General features: G+C 41.6%; 1 protein-coding gene and 1 non-coding gene across 6 annotated transcripts in view; both read right to left on the bottom strand.

The window, feature by feature from the left end:
- LOC145351787 (transcription factor 7-like 2) overlaps window positions 1-24070 on the bottom strand; it is a 218583-nt gene that overhangs the window by 44911 nt on the left and 149602 nt on the right. For 4 of the 5 annotated variants that reach the window (XM_080201425.1, XM_080201422.1, XM_080201421.1 and 1 more), the window contains exons 4-7: window positions 22467-22599; window positions 10550-10640; window positions 6402-6488; window positions 3984-4106 (exon numbers count right to left, since the gene is read on the bottom strand). In XM_080201425.1, the coding sequence (XP_080057551.1) occupies window positions 3984-4106; window positions 6402-6488; window positions 10550-10640; window positions 22467-22599 (434 nt within the window). The remainder of the gene's footprint in view (window positions 1-3983; window positions 4107-6401; window positions 6489-10549; window positions 10641-22466; window positions 22600-24070) is intronic. The other variant, XM_080201424.1, reaches the window with a different exon arrangement.
- Window positions 7355-7546, bottom strand: LOC145352042 (U2 spliceosomal RNA). The gene has a single exon (XR_013888500.1). It is a non-coding gene; the product is annotated as a U2 spliceosomal RNA (small nuclear RNA).

Genomic DNA, 24070 nt, shown 5'->3' with positions numbered 1-24070 from the left:
AAAAATTGGTGTGATCCTCTCTGCTAGATTTTCTTCTGTGTGTTGAAACCAAATTATCTCACACAACGATGCATAGTGACAAATCTGCCAAACAAAATGGACCTCTATCTGGCTTAGCCTAAAAGTAATCATTTGCCAATCTGATATTTATCATTCTTCAGAGAAAAGGGTAAACATCTCATGTAATCTCCATTACATTCTGCACTCTCTCATTCCCTTCTCTATGAACAGTGTGCTTTGTCTGTATAGTGCGCAAGAAATAATACTTTTCATTGTATGGTAATACATGTGGCAAAAATAAATCAAATCAAATCAGACTACAATATACAATAATTGAAGGCAATTCTTAACACACTATCTGGCCCACAGCAAGTTAAAAGATGCAGATTTTGGTTAATATGCTTCGTTCAGTTGTCAAAACTCCTTTTCTTTGAGGAATATTCATTGAAAGCTCTGAGAGAAGGCCTGAATAGCAAGGATGACTTCTTTGCTGAGGTAATCATGATTGCTGCTGTAATTCTTTAAAACCAAATTATTAAACAGAGCAATAAAGGTTTATGCTACTGATATGCTGGGGCTCAAATACAGCAGGGGCCATCTGAAGGAAGTTTATGGAGCAAGCTATTCTTGAGACTGAGTGTTTCCATCTCAAACAATCTCCCCAACGTGGTAAAAATGAAAGGTTGAAAAGGTAGACTTTAGAAACATAGGAATGTAGGAATTAGGAAGAGGAGTAGGCAAATCAGCCCTTTGAGCCTGTTCCGCCACTCAATCACATCATCCAAATCACCACTACTATTCACTTTGATTAACTGCACGTTAATACCTAGCTATTTAAAGATGGAGAATATTGACTATTGTAGCTTAATTCTAGTCATAAAGCAATACTGTCTGTTTAATATGTTGCATCTGTTTGCAACTTCTATCTCAAATCGGAGTCTGATTCATACTGTGCCAAATGAAACATAGCTCTTTAATTATGTAATTTATAAATAACAGTTGCTTTAGCATTCTATACAGCCAAAAGGCTAATTATTTCCAGATTCACACTTTCCTGTGACTCTAAATTAAATCAAAATCACCCTTATCTTCTGTCTGTCCTCACGATGCACATTAACATTGTGAATCAGACTTTCCTTATACATACATAACTTCAACATGTAATTTCCTTAAGTGTACAATTTAGTCTCTCTCCCACTGAAAATGTGTTTCCCATAGAAATTCAGTCTGCTAAAATCCCTTGATGCCCTATTGAGCAGAATTGCCACCTATTACAGAGCCATACAAACCAGAAGATGTCCCATTTTATTTCTGACTTGTGCTAAGTTCGCTGATTTCAGCCCCGCTGGCAGAGAGAGGTTCTACAGCTGGCCTCAATGGAGGGGAAGAATCAGATATGGCTCACTCTCTTCATTACCGTATTACAGTAGTGATTATACTTCAAAAGTACTTCATTGGCTGTTATGCGCTTGAGATGTCCAAAGGCCAGGAAATGAGTATATAAATGCACTTCTTTTTCTTCGCTATCCAGTGTCCCTGCTAAAAGTGTCTGCATGTGTTTATCAAATGATTAAAGGACAGGCCTCCAAGTTAAATCATTTCTGATATTATTGACTGGGATACCATGTTGGCAATAGCTGATTGGGAAAAGCACTGGAGCATTGCCATTATGTGTGGACCAGATCTCAGCATGATTCACCACTTAGGAGCAAGAAGGCAGAAGAAAATGCATTCAATCTGAATCGGATCATTGATTTTTTTGTGGACTTCATAAGTCTTACAGGGACAATGTTGTTGTAATAAAGTGCATGGCAACCTTGTTTTGTTGTATCAGGAGAAGAATGAGAATAGTTGTGTCATTTATGTCACATTAATTTTCTTTGTAAGAAGATCCACAGGTCCAAAAGCACATTGGTAGATTAGGCAGCTATGCTTGCTCTATCCTTGTTGGTTGTTCTTCAGTTTTTAGAACCACGCAACATTCAAGCATGTTGAAAAATAGATAAACCTTGATTTCAATCCTAATCTCCTACTTTGAATCTATGCTTTCCTTCATAAAAGATCCCAATGGGTGTTACTTTCCAGGCCTTCCTCAGAAGCCATACTAATAACTACTGGATTTTCTTATGGCTGTATACTATCACCTTTACTTTTCTTCCTCTATACCAATTATCCAATTGCACTATGATCTTCAAGTATGCTGATGATAAGTTACTTGTGGGTCTCGGAACGAATAACAAAGGAAATGATACGAATTTGGAGAAGTTAATAAAATGGTGTGATAACAATCCTCTTAAACTGAAGAAAATCAAGATCAAAGAACATTGGGAAAATGCCTGTTAATGATATTGTTCCTTTGACGATTCATGATGAGGATATTGAAAAAGTCACTAACTACAAATATTTGGGAAACAGAATACATAAGAAGTTGAATTGGAGGAAACAATGTACAGATGTGGTGATCAAAGAACACATACAATTATACATCCTCAGAAAATCAAACTCCTTTTGAGTAGAGTCTACAATCATGATACTCTAATATACAGTAATAGTTGAGGGAGTGATCCTTTTTGGATGTCTCTCCAGGTATTGTTGATTTAGGGAAATTGACGCTTTAAGGGTAAATAGGTTAAAAACAGGCAGAAAGTGTATTGAGAAGATCTTTCTCAATGAAATCTTGAAGAATTTTGGCAAGAGTGGCATTAACAATGAGAATCACCTCAAGACTCCTGGTAAAAGGTGACGATCCCTCAGATACAGAACAATTGATTCCTGAATTTTTTTGTGTCCTTCTCTATGAGAACCTGTAATAGGAGTTTGATGTATGGATGAGAATACACACTCATGGTGGGACTCTGACCGATTATTCTTATGTATTGGAAAACTTTCTAGTACTTACTTTAATTAAAGTTAGGTCTCTGTGGTGGGATTATTTTCTTTCTTTTATTGTTACCATTCATTTATATAAGTTTTTGGTGAACAAGCAATGTACCTGAAATGAATTACTGTCTGGACAATAAAGTGAATTGAATTGACTAGGACTAGAGGGCACAGCCTCAAGATAAGGGGGGGGGAGTAGTTTAGAACAGAGTTGAGGAGGAACTTCTTCACTCAAAGGGTGGTGAATCTCTGGAATTCTCTGCCCATTGAAGTGGTGGAGGCTACCTCGCTAAATATATTTAAGACGTGGGTAGATAGGTTTTTGGTAGGCAAGTGGATTAAGGGTTATGGGGAGAAAGCGGGAAAGTGGAACTGAGCCACTTCAGATCAGCCATGATCTTATTAAATGGCGGGCAGGCTCGAAGGGCTAGATGGCCTATTTCTTGTGTTCCTATTTCTTATGTTCTTATGATGTGATACACAGTCTGGTTTGACATGAATTATCTCATGGCGTGATGTTTATAAATAAATGAAAAAAACCTTGTACGAAGGTGAAGGTTTTTTTTCAAAGATCATAGATGGTTTTATATATAATGCAATCGTGCATGAGAAAGCATGTTGCAATACTATTGTGGTTTCCTTACTGCTGTTAAAGATAGCGTAATGAAACTAACCCCTAAAAAATGCCCATGTATGGAGAACATCAACTATTTGTTGCTGTCTTGAGAAAGTCATTAGTGGATTTGGTCTTAGGGAACAGAACGAATGTACCCCATGGGAAGCTTAGGCCACAAGTGGGCCATTTACCCAAGTTTGTCTTTTTCTTACTATAGAGCACAGGTTTCTGAGTAACATAATTGTTTTAACAAAAGGTAGTTTTCATTCTTTCTCTCCTGGCCACCATTGAATCATCTGCTGGTTCCTTCATAGGAATATAACTCTGGTTCTAATAAATCAGATGTCAGACAATGTTCAAGTTTTCTAAAAGTTAATACCAGATATCCGGGTTAAATGCTAGGACTGCATGAACAAAAAAAAGCAATTATTGTTTTCCACCAAAGCGCATGTAAGCAGTGCTAATTACTTGCAGCCTCTTTACTTACATGGATCTCAGTCCACTGTCATACTGATTCATGTCTGGTTTGCCTGAAGCACTCACAATGGCAGGATGGGGGATCCCTGTAGAGTGCATGCTTGGAGGGCCCAGTACCAGAGGATGGGGAAACCTGCAAACAAGCAAAGTTATCTCAGTGTTATCCAGAGATGCAAGATCCCAGGGCTGCATGCATGTACGCACACACACTTTCAACACTCAAGCCTGGGCTAAAATTGAAGACTGGCCACTTGGCCGGGGTTGGCATATATGGAACTCTAGCCCTATATGAGTCAGTGACTTTAGAAGGGGAGGGGGGAAACAGAGAAAAAACAACAAAGCAAATTGGGGTAGAAGTTGTAAGGTTTTGTTCCTGGTACAGATCTGTACAGACAAACAGGAGTTGAAATGGGAGCACAACACAATGACCCAAATTTTACATCCTGTCTTTGTGTCAAATAAGTCTTAGGGCAAAGTAGATTTTCTTGGATGGTTGGACAAATAAGTAGTATTGCATGGCCCACCCATTATACCTTGCACCAATCCCCACTGACTTTGAAAGAACTGACTATTAATACCAAGTGTGGTATAAAGTTCAAGGCTGATGCAATACTATCTACTGTAGAATCATGAATAAATATTTTACAATAAATAACTAAACACTTTGCTTTGTGAATCTCTAACTGTTTGTACCAACAGTAGAATCTCACAGTTTCTGACTTTAGGTATCCTCTTCATGCTCAAGAATTCACAAATTTTGGTTAAGGTTTGTCCCTTCAAGAAGGATAATCGAACCAGGGTCACTTTAAGTACTAAAACAGGATGGCTATCAGTCTCAGCACTGATGCCAATATAAATTGGCCTGTTGGACGTAGTTAATTTCAATTGGAGTAGAACCAAACTTCAGAAATGAAATTTAGCATTGGACACCCATCACAATCACACGCACATGTTTCATAATGACTGAGTGGCACCCTCATCTTGTCCACAAAGACGTCACTCTTGATAGGCCTGCCCCTAACTCATAGTCTCAGGAATCACAGACAAATGCACATTGATTACATCATAAAAAGCAATAAGGAAAGTTGCAGTGAATCCTGGTGGAAACTTTGGTGTTAATTAATTAACCAGTGAGGAATCCCCCTTAAGTTTAAGGTAATTTATTAGCGTCACAAGTAGGCTTACGTTAACACTGCAACGAAGCTACTATGAAAATTCCCTAGTCACTACACTCTGGTGCCTGTTTGGATATACTGCAGGAGAATTTAACAAGGCCAGTGCGTCTAACCAGCACGTTTTTTGGACTGTGGGAGGAAACCAGAGCATCTGGAGGAAACCCACAAAGACATGGGGATAATGTGCAGACTCCGCATGAATTGCGCCCTTTGTGAGAAGACAGCCACGTTTTAAGGAGTGAATTCACAACCTTGAACTCCCGACTGGCAACCAAGCTCAAAGAGAATGCAGGCTGGAGATTAGATACGAGACTGCAGTACCATTTCCCTGACCTGCACCACCCTTCAAGTTGGAGGGATTTAATTCAACTCGTGTTTGTAAGGCAGCAGTGTTGAAAAGCACTGAACTGACATACCCTTGATCTATAGTGGAGCTACAAAAAAGAAGTGTAATTCTACATTGTTCACCAATGATAGTTTTTGCTGTGCTACTCTGGGGGGTAGTGAAAACCAGCAGGAGAATTTTCCCAATGGGCTACTACTAGCATGTTTGCTAGTCACTGCGCAATAACCATGCTGACCATGACCTTGGAGCAGATCTGGACATTTTTACCCCACTCCCCCTCAATTTGGAAGATGAGTGGAACTAAGGATCAAAAATATTCAACCAGGTTTCACTGTGCAACGCATCTCATTTTGTAAACACACTAATACATAATCACACTTAAAGGGTCATTCTCTACCATTGAGTCATCAGTATTGCTGTCTGTCTCATCAACACACACAACTGGCTTAGTATCATCAGGTATATGTTATTTAGGTGCTGGGAAGGATCAGATTGCTTTCGATAGGTATCTACATATGACAAATAAACACCAACATTTAATTTAAAGAAATAATTTAAAGAAACACTAAAGAGTTTTGAAGCTTGTTGTGGATGTAACAAAGGGAACAACACTCTGACGTCACAATATTGAAGAATGACCCTGTTACTAGACAGTGAGGGCACATGGAAAGCAATACCTGGCCTCAGTACTCACCAGATCTCAGCCATCTTAAACAGATGAGAGATGGCAATTACAAAGAGGTGAGTGCTGATTGGAACTGAGGCCCAGGTTCAGCACATTGCTAAGTCTGTCCCGAGAATTAAACCATCAACCATTGCCGCGGTGCCTACTGGACATGTCTTGGCAGAAGCTGCAAGCTATGAGACTGGCTTTGCCACTAGCTAGTCTCACACAGCCCAAACCTACCTGGATATGGAAGTGCTGGGTGGAAGCGGTGAGGAGTAAGGTTGTCTAAATCCACATGATGTAATTGGATAGACAGACTGACCTTGCCTGGGATCAGGGGAAAAAAGGAGCTATCAGCTGCTGGGCTTCACAGCCTTTACCTATCAGCTTAACAAAGACAGTCTACATTTCATCACTGAAAGTACCATTCCGTAAAGTGTTGATATTGTTGCTTTGCTTCTATTTGGATTTGCAGAGACAGGGATATCAAAAGATTAAGGGGTCTGGATAGTTCAGTAAATTGCTCCTTTTTCACCTCAGGATCGTCGGCTTTAGTCAGCCCAGAATGCTGGGATTAATATCTTCTCTCTGCAGTTTTCTCCTTTTCTTTCCCTTTGTCCCTTCCACTGTTGAAGGTAGTGACTTATGATGGTGTATGTGTGTGTGAGTGTGTGTGTGTGTGTGTGTGTGTGTGTGCATGTGTATTGTGTGTGTGTGTGTGTGTGTGTGGTCCCATGGATAACAGTGCTCATCTGATAACTGACCCAAATGGTCTTTCTTCATTTGTGGGGTTAAATTGTTTTTTGTTTATATCCAATTCAACCCAATCAAAGTCCAGTTCAAAGTCTCAACCAGGTGAGATATTCCAGATCCAAGCTGACAAGACAGGCTCACCATTTCTTGTCTTAGATTTGATCTACATGATCCAAGCTGATTGGAGCAGGCATTGCACCTTCTCCAAGGCTTGATCTCATGTGCATCGTCGCCCAAAAGCCACTTTAAAAAATTGCTTCAAAAGAAGCCTCAGTATAACTTCATGGCTTCAAACAAGTGCAAGACAATAATTTTTTTTTTAAACTTTATTCCAATCCAATCAAGTCAAATTAAACCCAATTCAGAGTCCGAACAAGTTGGGACATTCTCGATCCAAGCTGACAAGACAGGGCTCTCACCTCCTGTCTTGGGTTTGATCTACATGATCCAAGCTGACTGGAGTAGGTGTAGCTCCTCCTCCAGGGCTTGATCTTATTTGCATCTTAGCCAAATGGCCGAGATGCCGCTTTAAAAAATTGCTTCAAATGAAGCTGAAATGTAACCTAATGACTTCAACCAAGTGCAGCATGTCGATACTACACTTGATCTTAGCCAAAAGGCCGAGAAGTGCAAGACAATAAACTACACTTGATCTTAGCCAAAAGGCTAATCTTGAAGCATCAGCTACAATCACTGACTTCATTCACCATCCACATGAGCATACTTTAAAGTGGAGGGTGACTTCGATGGCAATTAGATGGCCCTTAAGGGGCATTCAGAAATCAACCAGCTCAGCATAAACGGGAGAACAAATCTCAGCCTTACTGGTTCAGTACCCCAGTCAGTTCAAAAGTGAGTGATAAGAAATAAATGAGGTCAATGCATTCTGGGAGTGATTTAAATCATTACAATGTGGGATAGATCCAAAACTATTAAAATGGATTGGCAAATAGTTAGTTGGTAGAAACCAAATAGTAAAGCATGAGTATGAATCTGGTCAGTAGCCATTTATCAATGCAATGCCATAGGTCTGTTGGGCCACTAGTGCACAAACCTTTTTCTAACAAATTAGAGGAATGAATTAGAGCCAAAGTGTCCACATTTGCAAACAACATTAAACTGGGAGCACTGGCAAATGCCCAATATCAATACGCACAAATTCAAAAGCATCTTGACACAGATAGGGCAGGATTTTATGGCCTTGCTTGGGTGAAATTGTGAAATCCTGCCCTAGGCCAACAGAGATTTCGGTTCTTGCGAGCCTCGTCTGCCCTGATTCCGGGCTGGGCAAGGCGGTAAAATTCCGGCCATACTCCCCAATTTTAAGAGACTGCTGTTGTATTTTCAGAGAAGAACAAGAAGGGATACGATGGAAATGTTTAAAATTGATGCAATGTTTGAGTAATCTAAGGAAACCTTTCTGCTGTTCTCTGAAGTTTACTTCATTATGACGTAAGCAAACATCAAAGGTTTTTCAGTGAAGACTTTTATAGATTATACTTCAGCACCAAATTAGGCCAATTTTCTCATTGTTCAGCACTGCTCAGGAGAAATCCAGCTTCGCTACTTTTGAAGATGTTGTGGACACAAAGCGGAATTGAAATATGCCGAATCTTTTTCAGAACAAAGGAGAAACACAAATAGAACTGATTACACAAAATTGTCTTTGCAATAATTGATAGTGCCCTTTAACATAATTCGAAATGTATGCAGTATATTTGAATTCTGTGATTTCTGCGTGAACCACTGCAGTTATTTTTCCAAAGAGAATTCCCAGATGCTAGGACATGACATAACACCTGTGTTTTCCCACCTCTGATGAGTTAATGAAACCAGCCTTGCTGTGGAGCAGCCAGATGAGGCTAGCTACCTTTGTACTTTGTTCTGATAGCCAGGATCTCTTGTGGGTGAGATGAAAAAGGTAGGGAGCAAGCAAAAATTCCATTGAAAAAACCCTGGCCAGGCTGTCTACCTGCCATCCAGCATTCTGTTATTGTATAACCTCTTAGCCGCCACTCATAAAGTGGCACAGGCAGAAACTAGAGGGCGTCTTGCCCACTTCCAGCCTTGCTAGGCATTGTATGTGGTCCATGAAGGAAAAAAGGGAGAGCATAAAGGGAGGGAGAAAAAGTAATAATAAAAAAAAGTTTTTCCATCCCATTCTCTCAACAATATTACTGGCAATACTGAAAGGTCTGGATAGAGTGGACCTGGGGAAGGTGTTTCCATTAGTAGGGGAGACTATGGTCCAAGGGCACAGCCTCTGAGTAAAGGGACGATGCTTTAGAACGAAGATGAGGAAGGATTTTTTCAGCCAGAGGGTGTGAATCTGTGGAATTCATTATCCCAGAAGGCTGTGGAGGGCAAGTCATTGAGTATATTTAAGGCAGAGATAGATAGGCTCTTGATTGGCAAGGAGTTCAAAGGTTTTGGGGAAAAGGCCAGAGAATGGGGTTGAGGAACTTATCAGCCACGATTGAAATGGCGGATCAGACTCGATGGACCGATTGGCCTAATTCTGTTCCTAAATCTTATGGTCTGATGACTTTAATTGAAAGTAGTTTATACAAAGACTAATGACAACAACTCAGATAATCCAGAGTGTTGGAATCTATAACTCATACAGGTGTGAGAAAGCTCAGAGGTGTGTGCTTGAAATGACAGGCTGCTTATTGTGTATGTATTGTCCGGTTATAAGTTAATAACTTGGTGATGCAGTTGAATACGCACGATGTTGAATATAACCAAAGAAAATAACAGCAAATAAAATGTTTACCTATATGTAAACTCAAACTCTGAATTTGAATCCAGGAATAAACAAGATTGTTATTGATAACTGACTGGCTTGAATAACACAAAGATTGTCTAAAGTCAAGACATTGCTGCAATAACATCGGACTGACAGCCAAGGTGGGACAAATCAAAGGCTACTTCAGGTGTCAAACCAGGCATTTATTGGCACCATCATGATACAACCTGTGTACTAAATCCATTTGGGAATGCAGATCTTATCAGTTGCATCATTGTCCTTCAGGACACATGTTCTAAGTTGAATATTTAAGGGAAGAAAACTTAGACAATACTTTCAGAGTTGATTATTTCACTAACCTTTTGGATATTACAGGCAGCTCCATGATTAACTGAGAATATAATCACACTTTAAGCTAAGTTATCTATTCTTGAAGACAGCTTCAAATGAATAGTTTCAACCAGCGCTGAGCTCAGTATGAAACTGGAATATTGATGCTTTCATCACCACTCTTGCTTCACATTAATGTGATTGTTACTAATAGCATCATGGCTTTCTCTTACTCCTGAATGAAATAAATTCCTTTCAGAACACAGCCACCCACAAATGTGAGGAAAGCTTGATATCTTGGTGTGATTCCTCACTTGGTTTTCTGCGGGAATACACAAGGAATGGCCCTTTTCAAAGAACGAGATTAGTCTGTGGGTCAGCAATAAAATCAAACAGAATCCAAGATAACAGAATCACTCAGAATTTCCGAGAGGTCAGCAAAGTCAGCAGGATTTTGTCCTTTGAGCAGGTAAACAAAGCACGAGGACAACATCTCTGTCTCTCTTACAGCTCTGAGGAAGGATCTTCAGGTCAGGCTTTGCGATGTATCACTTACCAGCCTACTGTAGGAGTGATCTGTCCTACACTACCAGGAGACAAAGAATACAAAGCAGCCAGTTCAGGACCTTGAGGTGACCGATGCAAACCTGTACAACATAAAAATGGGTAGTTAGAAAGTTTTATCCACTGCACACACTTTGGAGCAGACAACCTTCTGGACAATGATCAAGATTATGTTGCGTGTACAGAAACACTTTACTCACCTATACCATCCACTTACATACAGCATGTTCGTTTCTATGTGACATAATTATCTGAATCATAAATTGATCCCGCAATCGCAGCAACAAATTCTGGCACTGGTTGTAGCTACACTGGCAGCTCATCAAACAAGATAGACCAATTTTGGATCACTTATTTCATGATCCCTCAAATGAGTTCCTGAAGGTTGGGACACACCATGACAAATGTGTTGAATTGGTCAATCAATGGGGCTGCTGAGTTGGAGAAATAATTCCTGGTCTACACATTCAGATTTTCTTTTAATTATTAATCATGCTTACCTTTAGCTGGCAATCACGGGGAACATTGGAGACTTGTGATCTTAGCTGATGCAGGCTTGTCCTGCTCATCTGTAACTAATTCATATCTTTAATGGCCCCAATACCTAATGCCTCAAAAATGAGCCCCATGAAGTTAGTAATGGACTCTGATTGGATGCAGGGTGCCCTACTTCTGAATTGGTATCACTGTGCCCATTTTATATCTGGCAAATGGACCCAACATATACCAATTTCTACTGTAATATGACTTATATATAAAGGTTACTTCCATAATCTCCTGCTCCCAGAATGAATAATTACTTGCAAGGAGTACAGGGATTACAATATTGTAGCCTATCTCTCTCTGACCAATGTTTCTTTCACATGCAGTTTCTATACTGGGAGCATGGATCATGAAGTTACATCTGGGTTTCTGGCCAACCTTACAATGAAAAAAAACGATAAATGTTGCATGGTTGGACAGTGATTAGCACTGCTGCCTCACAGGACCAAGGAGCCAGGTTCGATTCCCAGCTTGGATGATTGTCTGTGTGGAGTTTGCATGTTCTCCCCGTGTCTGCATGGGTTTCCTTCTGGTGTTTTGGTTTCCTCCCACAGTCCGAAAAATGTGCTCAGTTTGCCCAAACAGGCGCCGGAGTGTGGCGACTAGGGAATTTTCATGGTAACTTCATTGCAGTGTTGATGTAAGCCTACTTGTGACACTGCTAAATAAACTTGAAATATTCAGATCTGGTAGGTTTTAATTAACATTCTCCCCTGCAATTCAACTCAATTTCATTGATTTTAAGGAAAACTATGTTTGCAGATAATCAAGGAAGTCATCAAACTCCATATTTTAAAATCCATTGGACTGCACGCAGTAAATTGAGTATTTTCTCCTGATGCTCCTGAATGATTCTGGTATAGAGTTCTACAAGTGTCAATAGTTCTCCAGTCTTCATACAAGGGAGGTTTTTGCATGTGTAGGATTTAGGCAGTGAATGTTGGCAGGCTGGTTGACTGTGAAGACAGAAAGAAGTCTCACAACACCAGGTTAAAGTCCAACAGGTTTATTTGATAGCACGAGCACTTGGAGTGTCGCTCCTTCATCAGATGAGTGAAGAGACATTGGAAATGATGTGAATCATGGGATGGCACAGTGGTTAGCACTGCTGCCTCACAGCTCCAGGGACCTGGGTTCGATCCCTGGCTTGGGAACTGTCTGTATGGAGTTTGCACATTATCCCTGTGTCTGTGCAGGTTTCCTCTGGGTGCTCTGGTTTCCTCCCACAGTCCAAAGATGTGCACATTAGGTGCATTGGCCATGCCAAAGTGCCCCTTAGTGTCCTGGGATGCATAGGTTAGAGGGATTAGTGGGTTAAATATGTGAAGTTACAGGGATAGGGCGTAGGTGGGATTGTTGCCAGAGCAGACCTGATGGGCCAAATGGCCTGCTTCTGCACTGTAGGGATTCTATTCTATGACTACATTTAATAACTGCATATATGTACTTTCCAGCAGGGGTCAGTGTATAGTGGTCAAGTGTGGATTTCCTGCTCCCCTCCCCAACCCATACCCCCTAAATCAGGGACATTAAAGCTGACTACAGCACTCTTATTATCATCCTAGCATATCAGCTAACACGACACAGGCAAGAGATTAAAGTTATATCTTTACTCTCTACATTTTAGTGCAAAGCCATTATTAGATATACTCATGGGTGGGTTGAGGAGCTTTAATACTGCCGGTTATTGTTGTATGCATTACACATCTCAAAGCAACTTGCCCTTTCTGCTTTTCAGAGTGGCTTTGGACTGTAAACTTTGCACTGTTAATTGGAAAGGTTATGAAATGTTTTAATTGCTGCAGACACTTTTAATTGGAAAGGTTATGAAATGTTCATCAAGCACGCTGAATCCTCCATATTTTCAAAGATTAGCGTGCAGCTAACGTTGTGGTTTTATTTTCAGTTGTTTGCAGATCTTTGCTGCGGTTTTCTTGGAAGCCAATAGCGTTTTCTGGCATTGCACTTTTCATTTCTGTGCCGCACAGGCAGGAACCACACAAGGACATGAACCCGTTTGGTTCTTTTATACTTAGCCCTTATTTCCCAAAAAATAAATAGCTTGACCTCACCACATTATCCTCCTCCATTCGCAGGAGAGAGAGCTAAGGGAAATCAAGTCCTTTGAAATATTTTATGATTTTTGTCAACTGCTCCTCAGTCAATTATCAATGTCGGAAAAGTTCTCTAAATCTAATTAAGTATTCAAAAAAAATCTAGTTATGTATTTATACGCTGATTGACCTGTTGTATACTTGCAGCATGTTTTCCTCTCACCTCGCATCCAAATATTCTGTTTTCTCCTTTGTTTTCATTCTCTGTCTACCACCCTCCCAGATGACTGAGATGGATTTCTCATGGCGAAGCTTCGATCTTATGGTGCAGTCACTTCCTGAAGCCTATGCAGCTTGTTCTGCGTTATTTCCCACAATTTCAAAGGTGCTGACTAGGATAGGGGGTGGGAGGGTGAACCTGCAAGGACAGAATTCTCTTTGGGTTTCTTCCCACCCTGGCCTGCTGGGGCGGGCAAGGCCTCAGGCAGGAAGTCACTCTTGTCCCAGTTGAGGTCCTTAAGTGGCTAACTACTGGCCGTTAAAGGAACTTAGCCTCAATTTTTAGGCTGACAGGTGGACTGAATTCCCATGGGGGTAACCCGCAAATGAAGAAGGTTAGATCTTGGGCATTGGTGGGGTGGGGGTTGTGGAAGCTCCCTCCTGACTGGGGGCTTAAGGCTCGGCGGCCTCCAGGCCTCCTACCTTCACCCCCTGCCCAGCTTATCTCACGATATCCTGATTGCCCTCTTTGTGACCTTCTCCCCTCCCCCCTCCCCCAACAGGCCCTCCCTACACTTCCCATGCTGGGACTCTGACACTTGCATTGTTGCTGCAGGGACTGGAAAGCTTTCCAAGACGGGACATCCTCCCAAATGAGGGATGAAGACTTGCCTAAGGCCAGTCTTTGGGCGTAAATTGGCTGTAGGTCAGCTGGGGTTGGCAGGAATGTGGTTCCCACTGACTCTTCAGGTGGTGGGGTGGGTAAGCCCATCCCATCATAAAAGTTCAGGCTATAGTGTATTTACCTATTGAGACATTGGCTGAAAATTTCCCATCTTACCCACCGCAAGGGTCAGAATGGGTGGGACAAATAGGTTGGCGGACCATGTAAAGGTCCATTGAGTTCGGGTGAGACTCTCTGGTTTTGGGGTGCACGCAGCTGAAAAATCCTGCCCATTGGGATGAGTCTATATTCTTCTTCCTTGCACGCTATCCAGATCAACCATGAGATAAGGAAATGCAAAAAAACAATGTTACCACCGTTCACGCTGATGGGATTTTCCCATCCCGCTGTAGTGAACTGAGATTTGGCTGGACACCAAACTCTCCAACTTTGCTGCAGTGGGAGCGAATGGCCAGTAAGACTGCACCCACAAAATTCATAATGACTGATTAAAGGATTAGTTTTGCTTTAAGGAAAGCAACCTTTTACTCCAACTGTAGATTTCCAGCATCAAGCAAGGATTTAAAAAGAGAAACTATTTTATGGAGGAAGGAGATGATACGAGGGAAGGACTGTGATTTGGCATCACTACCTTGTAATGCCAAAAATCCTAATGGCGTACTTAAAAGAAATCATGTTAAGATTTATGATCAGCTTCATTTGCATGGCTGGTATACTTAATGCTGAGTCCAACGAAAATTTATTCCACTCGATGGTTAGATTGCGTCAGTAGCTGATTTGTCTTGATTCTTTTTCGTTCAAAGTGATCTTATGCCCGCCCATGTTAAAAGTATTTGAAAGGCAACAGATATAAATCAAAGTGCGCCATTATGTTGCAAAAGCTTTACAATGAAACTGATTTGTCAGATATCAGAATTGATCAAATTCCTTGTAGAATTTCTGGGCCCAGGTTCATATTTATTGAGGGGAGGATCTATATCTTTCCATCTGTTCATGTTGTACTCAAATTCAGACCTTAAATGTCACTCTACAACTTCACCGGGGAGCCGAGCACAATGGGTATGAGAAATACAATGGCTTCTGACTCATGCTGCCTTTGAAAAGAAATGGCGTCACCACTAATATAATGACACACTGGGCAACTTTGACACATTTTCCTCAATAATCTCCTTGCATCGCAGTGATGAAAGATTACCATAGCTTTTTCTTTACTTCCTTACCATGCATGAAACTCATTTGCGGAACATGTTGCCCTCTCCTCAATTAAGAAGAATCAACCACTGCATTTCTCTGTGTTAAACTGCACGCGACCATCAGCAATGCACGTAAGGTTTATCTTGAGATGAGAGACTTGAGGGGTTATCTAATTGGGGTTCTTGAAATGCAAAAGGATTTGATCCTGGGAAGCTGGTGAGGAATTTAGACTCAGGAAGCACAATGTTCCAGTTAGAGGTAGGCTTGTCAGGGATGAACTCACATGGCCCTTTTTCACATAATGGGTAGCGGAAATCCATAATTCTCATCCCCTAGGGGCGGTGGATGCTGGGCCAATTGAAATTTTCCATGACTGAAATTGACAGAGTTTTATTAGGTAAGTAAGTGTAGTAAAGGACATGGATCAAGCACAGTAAATGGATCGTATGCTAACTGAATAGCTGAACAGCCTCAAGGAGCAGAGAGATTTACTCCTGTTCCTACATTTCTAAATAACTAATGCAAAGAGCTTCCTACTCAGTGAGATATTCCTCACACGTAGCGGATGTTGTCTAGGATGCGCAGCCATTTAATAGCAGATGAGAATGACGGGATAATTCCCAATTATTCTGCATCATTATTTCTAAAACACGGAAGTGTAGCACATATTGGAGCTTCCTCCACCTCTTTCAACAGATGGCAAGGAAACTGCCTTTTCATTTTAACAAGTCGTATGCCCTTACTTCTGAATGGGCCATTGTTATGCCATGTCTTCTATTGGTGATGTAAGGGCAAAGTTTTCAGCACTGTTCTGCATGTTAATGGATAGAACTGTACACAATGGGCCCGATTTTACCATTTGGAGTTTAAGGGCCGGATCTGGGCATAATACAGATCTGAACCCGGAATCCTCTTAGCAGCGCGCCCTTATGCTTTTTGCTGGCTCCAGTCCGATCCGCACTGTGGGCGGGGCTTAGTGCCGCATGAGCAGTTAAAAAAAAAATTGAGAAAGCGCCTGGGTCAGGAAAGAACAAAAAAGCAGAGGGAGCGACTCTCTGACACAGGTCATCCTCTTTGGGGGGGGGGGGGAGGGTGTGTGTGTGTGTGTGTGTGTGGGGGTGGGGGTGGTGGCAGTGGGGGGAGAGCACCTCTCACAGTGCCAGGGACCCAGCTTCAATTCCCAGCTTGGGTCACTGTCTGCGCGGACTCTGTACATTCTCCCCGTATCTGTGTGGGTTCCTCTGCGTGCTCCAGTTTCCTCCCATAGTCTGAAAGTGCTGGTTAGGTGCATTGACCATGCTAACTTCCCCCTTAGTTAACTCGAACAGGCATCAGAGTGGGGCAACTAAGGGATTTTCACAGTAACTTCATTGCGGTATTAATGTAAGCCTACTTGTAGCACTAATAAATAAATTTAAAAGAGGATCTAGTTGTAGCACAAGGCTATAAGTCAGCTCTACTGGCTTCTGAGTGCCTTTAAGTGTCTGACTAATTTATTACTACTTTTGTATAGGTTTAAGAAGAGTGATGGCAGGAATTTTTGACTCACAAGAGAGATTTTCTGTATATGAGAAAACAGTGTCTAAGAGGATAGCAAATGGAACCCTCTAACATAAAGAGATGTTTTTCAATATTGTTAAGGTGTTATATAAAAAAAAATCCAAAATATGCCTTTGATGTGCACACTGAGTTTGACTATTGCATAAGCTATCATCTGTTGCAAAAATTGCAGAGTTGCTGTTTTTCTGTATACAGGGACATTGACATCACAACTGGTTATTTACCCTCCTATACCAGTAACAGGCAATCTATGTTAGTGAGTGAGCTGCATGAGTGGGCCCTCCTTTATCTCAACTCTTAGTTTGTACATATGTATACAGTTATTTACCAATAGATACTACTGTTCAACCTTACAAGCCTTGGCACCTCTTAGTGAGGCCCACAGAACAAACTCTTACAGCATCGTGGCAACTTATGGACGATTCCAGAACCAAAGAAACTGATGAAGAACAAATGCGACAGCACTTTGACCTGACTGGAGTGCACCTGAACCAAAGGTGCAAAGATTGCCCAAAAAGAAGCTCTATTGCAGGCGCGAAAGGTGTAGGGCAGAAGGAGAATCCACTGTACAGGTTAAGGACTCCACCAGAGCATGTGAGGGCCATTGAGAATCCCTATCAACTGGAAAGTCAAAGGACCTTGCAAGGCTGAGCTAGCCTTTTAAAGTCTTTAGGCCATTAATTAAATAGAGCAGTCTGTTCCGTTACTCACCACGGCTGGTCAGGGTTCAGGGTTGGCGCCATTCTACATGGCAACCATGCACTGTTAAAAATTTTTTTTTAACTCAGCCATAGCTGGAAATCATCCTGAAAAACTCCAAAAATGTTCCAAAGAGCCCTGGTCCTCGATTTAAAAATTCTCCATAAAAAATTGATCCCTCTGAAAATGGACCCACAATGTCTGAGGGAGCTTGCCAAAATCCAACAAAGTGGGGGAAGAAGCATCGAGAAAATGGTTACTGAGGTGCCATCTTTAAAAGTGAAACAGTATTTAAAGTTGCACTTCCTTGAACTGAAAAGCAACTATGAGTAATGAATCAACACTACCAGATCAATTTGGGCTGACTGAAGGGCCAAACCAGGTACAGAATAGGGGGCTTTGGTGAAAAACATTTTCAAGGTACATGATGGCTTCAGGATTAGATAAGAAGACAGAGGCTGAAGAAATTAATACTGTACTCAGTAGGTCCATAACCAAAGACATCATTGAGAGGCAAAAAATAAATCAATGTTCAGAAATGTTCTGAAATCTTTCAATACCTTCCTTAATTTAAGAAGTAATAAAATTGTAGAGATGGCAAAATTTAACAAGTGAATTGAATAGCCTGGAGAACCTGAATGAATTATACAGGTTGACTGAAGGCTGTCACTATGACAACACTAAGTCAGAGCTCATTGGAGACTGAATAGCAGTTGGAATGGCTGATGATGCTGTTTGGGACATACCACGAGCAAAAGAAGATCTGACTAAGGAAAGCTGAATAAGTCTAAGACATTGAGATGTGTGGAGGATCCCAAAAATGTCTACAAGTTTGAGGTACTACATCAGGGAGAAACGCAGCATATATTTCTTGGGTGAGGTCAACGATCCCAAATTCTCCTTTTGGAATGATTGAACGGTCACCTCATTAATTTTAAATTAGACATGGCAGCCAGTGTGACAGTCCTCTTGGATTATGGCTGAAGGGCCTCTAGTTACAAACACACCACTCTGTGGCCACGGCAGAATCCGACTTCTGGTAGGCATGATCCTAAAAACACTCTGGTCTGGCGGCAGCTATTCAAGATTTTATGTATTCTGAAACCTAATCCTTCTCCCCCTTAAATAGGGATGTTTGAGTTGCCCTTCTCACAGTGGCACAAGTTTTCAGAATAACCTTTGTTATTAGCATGGTCTGCCACTCTCAATGGGATCTCAGTCCGAACTGTCTTCACTCTTTGCAGGCAGCAGCAGCTCCTCTTTGTTCACACCACCAAACCTTCAGATAAGTTTCACCATACTTTGAGCGGAAGACACTCGTAGGAATGAGCAGCAACAGAGGAATGAGCCCCAACCTCAGGCTCCAATGGTTACCATCACACAACACCATGGCAACTAACTGCAATCCAGCAGAAGGCCCCAGCAGTGAGCCGATGCTGGAACAGGAGGATAAAGACAATCAGCCCATCAGAGCACACACCTCAGCGAGTTCAAGGGCACAGCAATGAATACAGCATGAGGGTCAAAGCCAAACTGCAAGGTGGGCTCATGCATGTGGAACATACAAACGCAATGGAGAGGCACCATCAACTCCCAGAAAAATCATGGCAGGCCCCAGTGAAAAAGAAAATCCGTGTTCATATGATGAAGGGACGGTGTGAACACTCCCTCTGGAAGGAATGGGGCAAGTCTATAATGTCTGAACAAAGCAGATGGGTCATTGATAGGGAAAAGATCAACTCCGAGGAGCATCATAAAGTGGATCAGATGGAGACAACATATGCTGGAAAGACAGAACACTAAGATTTTAACCTCCAAAACAGCAAAACTTGTCCAACTGAGCTGAGCCTATCACTCCTCCAAATGTGGCCAGACCGAGGGGATTTGGCAAGCCTCCAGATCATCAGAGTTCATAAAGTCAGAGACCTGAGTGAGCACGTGGAGAGTGGTCACACCGAAAGAAAGGTTGTATTGTAAATACATTGGTTACAGACTTGGGGGGAGGGAGACGTAGTATAAGAGTGTTTGGCATAGCAAGAATTAATGTGGGACTGAAGAATAGCACCAAACATATGCCAACAGACAGGGGACAGAGCTGCATAGAGAGAGCCATGGAAAAGTCAGCATGAAGTTGTTGCTTAGTCAGAGCTATACTTTGTACATATGTAAATAATTATATATTATCAATAAACACTACTGTTCAACTGTACAAGCCTCTGAACCTCTTAGTGAGACCTACTGAACAAACCCTTACAAGATCCTCCAGACTCCAAAATCCAGTCCCACCCCATCCCCACACACTCCGACAGGAATTTCCTGGTCTCAGGCATTACTGCCACCAGCACAAACGGAGAATTTGATGCTCAGCAAAATCTCCATTCACAGCAGTGGGATCGGAGAATCCCAGCCAGGGGTGAGGTTGGAGAATTCCGGCCTCTATCTCCAATTTCCAGAGGGTGACCTTTCCATCAGTTCAGAAGAGTAGGATAAAGTGGAGGAAATGTGGAAGGTAGTGGGACGTCATTGAGTCTATCTAGCCTTCTGCCAAGTAGACAGAGCTGAAATCACACCATAAAGTTTGATGATAAAAGTGAACCTCAGAATAATGAAGAAATGCAAAGAGAAAGGCTCAATACGTTGAATGTAGGTTTTGGTGCAGAATGAATGTTCCTTCTGATACAAACTGTGGCAGCAAGGTTCCAACGAAGTGTTCAGAGCAAACTCCAAATTCTACTACAAACTAAACATGACCACAAAGCTCCCAAACGTGATGACACAACTTCTTTTAAGTAGCACAGACTCCAAAGCTCAGTCTCACATTGACCTGACTTGACATTTAGATATTACTCACAATGTAAAGATCACTTTGCCTTTTCACTGTTATTTCCGGTCAAATCCCTGACACAAGTATACCACAATCGCATATCTCATTAATTAATTCAAATGCTTTTAGTTGCTTGGGAAGGAAAAGGTTAAACCACTGTCTGACACCCAATGCTAGTTTCATGCTTACAGATGCTGGCATTTATTTTTGTTAAGGTTAATTTGGAAAAAATAATTTCTGAGCAAGTTTTTTCACAGCTGTCTTTGAGTTTTTGTTTTAAATTTTGCTTTGTCCTTCGACCCACGAGGCTAGTGTGCATCACTGGCTTTTTTAACATGAGTCAGATGTTTCCCACAAGCGTGCACTTTCCAATAGAAATCACAAGTACGTACACTGGGAAATGTTTCATCTTTTTAGCCTGAAAACTTCAAGATCAATCACTGGCATCCAGCTGAGATCAGTTCACTCAGCAATTACTAGGGATGAAACCTTCTGATTTGTATATTTCAGCAGGGAAGGAGATGGGTTAGTGGTATTATCACTAGACTACTAAACCTGAAACTCAGCTAACGTCCTGGGAACCTGGATTCAAATCCCGCCTCAGCAGAGGTGGAATTTGAATTTATTAAAAATATATCTGGAATTAAGAATCTACTGATGACCATGAAACCACTGTTGATTGTCAGGAAAAACCCTAATATACTTTAGGGAAGGAAATCTGCCGTCCTTACCTGGTATGGCTGACATGTGACTCCAACTGCCCTCTGAAAAAGGGAAACTAGGGATAGGCAATAAATACTGGCCAGCCAGCAATGCCCGTATCACACGAATGAACAAAAAAAAGGACACTTACTAAGAATTTAAGGGAGCTTTTTTCTCATTGCCTGGTAATGGGATTGCACTGAGGATTTTTCAGTCAGGGTTGGAGATTGAGCTAGGGCAATGAAGAAGACTAACTCTTTGGTTTGCATGCTGTAGATTGTTACCTTCAATTGCTCAATGCAACTTTCTTTTCGATCTTCACACCTGGTTTGATTTCTTCCTGGGAGCAGATCACTGACAAAATGATTTGCAAAATCTTTATAGGAATGTGAACTGTTCCTTTAAAAGCGGGAAGGTTTTTGGGAGATGGTAATGTGAGCTGCAAGCAGGAAGCTCTTTGTGGAGCCAGTGTGCAGAGTTTTATTTCAAGACGTTTGCTCAAGTCAGAATAATTTGACAGCTTGTCCGCGGCCCTCTCTGAATCAATGTGCTTCTATTTATTGAAAGTAAGGCAGGCCACTGTAGAAGTTTAGCCGTTTCTTTTTCTTGCAATTCATTGCCCGTTTCTATTTTATCACAACTACTATCTTGTGCATGAGGTTGTGTGGCATCTTGCAGACAGCTGCCAATGCCACCTGTAGCCAGCTGCAACAAAATGCTGGGACCTTCAGTCACGATATTCACTTCCAATTTAGAATAGTAAAACTACATTGCAGAGGGAGGCCATTCAGGCTATCGAGCCTGCACTAACAACAATCCCACCCAGCCCCTATCCCTGTAACCTGACATATTTACTCAGTTAATCCCTCTGAACTACACATCTTGGGACACTAAGGGGCAATTTAGCATGGCCAATCAACCTAACCCGCACATCTTGGGAGGAAACCAGAGCACCCAGAGGAAACCCATGCAGACATGGGGAGAACATGCAGCCTCCACACAGACAGTTACCCGAGGCCGGAATTAAACACAGATCTCTGGCACTGTGAGGCAGCAATGCTAACCACTGTGCCACCGTGCCACCCTAATTCACTTTCTATTGTGGTAGGGAGGGTACCAGTTACAACTCCAACTTGGAACTAAATGGAGTGGATCTAATTGCATCTGTCCCTGTTCCATGGTACTCCAAAGTTCAGTGCCACTGTATCTCACCACACAGATGGATAACAGCCACCTCCCTCGAATCCCCTCTATTCTTGACTAAGATTACAAACTGCTTCTGTCCACTCAAGCATGAGATCTGGATCTGAACTCGGTTCTCTCACTCTGCGAGTTAAATGTGTTACCGCTACGGTTGTCATTTTATCAGCAGCCTTAACATGTCAGGAGTGATTGAAACAATGGCAATCTGAAGTGCCGATCCTCCTACCTGTTTTCTGGTTGATTTCAGCTGGAAGGTGCGGTGAGTGGGAACTGGGAGCAAAGTGCTCATTGCTGTACGAAATGAGAGGTGTGAGGGGATGGACTGCATGGGATGGCTGCACCACAGGAACCTTGTTTGACTGAAAGACAAAAGAGAATACAAGAGTTAGAAATTTAGTCTCTTCATTGGACTGGAAAGGTGAGTATTACTTTAACATCTCAGTGATTGGGAACACAACAATGCTCATTGTCATTATGGTAATACATATTCTTTACTTGGCACTAGATTTTGTTTTTAAACTGTTTTAGCTGCTCTGCCTTGTCACATACTCCCATAAGGCATGACATGGATTAAACATTGTATAAATTTCCTTCTACAATAAGTTGCTGTGGGTTGAAGTAAGTGGGAAGAAGATCACATAGAACTTAAACATCCTCTTCAGTTGTCCTGCCTGCTTCTGCGCTGTAAATTCAATCTAATACTCTGTCCCTTTAAAAGCTCCTGAAATCATGGTAAATCTCCTTGACTCTGTCCCAACATAACTCCTTAACCCTAATTTAAGAAGTGTAGGATAAAGAGAGTGGATTGTGCTTGCTAAGCACCAGTCTGAGATTATCCCTGATTGATCTAATACAGAACTTGTGTTGGCTTGATTCAAATCCATAAGCGAAAAGGAAATTTTCAACATTCCAGCCCTTTTTATGGTTTAGCCCAAATAAACAGAAAAATGTTCACATCAGCTAAAGTCAATTCTGGCATGAGGCATGCAGTCACCTTTCACCTGTGGAGCAGAGAGCACCTCATCTATTCTTTAAATGGATGAACATAGAGATATACTTCTTGTTGTCCATGTCCCATTCAGAGAATTGACCACAGTTTGTAGAGATAAAACATACTGAGGCTGCAGCTAATAATGCAGATCAACTCATTGAAGCAACGTACCTTGTGAATGTGTTTAGTAGTTCCTTAATTTGTGTTTATCATCAAGTCACAGAGTCATAGAGATTTACAGCATGGAAACAGACCCGTCAGCCAACTTGTCCATGCCACCCTTTTTTTTCAAACCCCTAAGCTAGCCTCAATTGCCCGCATTTGGCCCATATCCCTCTATACCCATCTTACCCATGTAACTGTCTAAATGCTTTTTAAAAGACAAAATTGTACCTGCCTCTACTACTACCTCTGGCAGCTCGTTCCAGACACTCATCACCCTGTGCATGAAAAAATTACCCCTCTGGACCCTTTTGTATCTTTCCCCTCTCACCTTAAATCTGTGCCCTTTAGTTTTAGACTCCCTTACCTTTGGGAAAAGATGTTGACTATCTACCTTATCTGTGCCCCCCAATATTTTTGGGTGAGATACCAGAGTGTGAGAAGCCAAGAGGGCCAAATTGGCAAAAGAATAAAAGAAAATGCATGCCCTTGGGACACATGTTAAAATGTGATTTTGTTGACAACAGCTTCACATTGACTAGAAATTTCAATAGATCTTTGACAATTACATCCAAATCCTTTTCCTGTTCCATCTTTGCTAATAGATATCCCTTCATCATGTATGCACTTCATATTTCCTCTTGCCATTCGCATAAATTTACATTCATGTCCATTAA

The sequence above is a fragment of the Carcharhinus amblyrhynchos genome, chromosome 13 (genome assembly GCF_965287045.1).
Source record: "Carcharhinus amblyrhynchos chromosome 13, sCarAmb.v2.hapA, whole genome shotgun sequence".
Lineage (NCBI taxonomy): Eukaryota > Metazoa > Chordata > Chondrichthyes > Carcharhiniformes > Carcharhinidae > Carcharhinus > Carcharhinus amblyrhynchos.
Note: the sequence above shows the minus strand (reverse complement) of the source record. Positions and strands in the feature narration are given on the sequence as shown.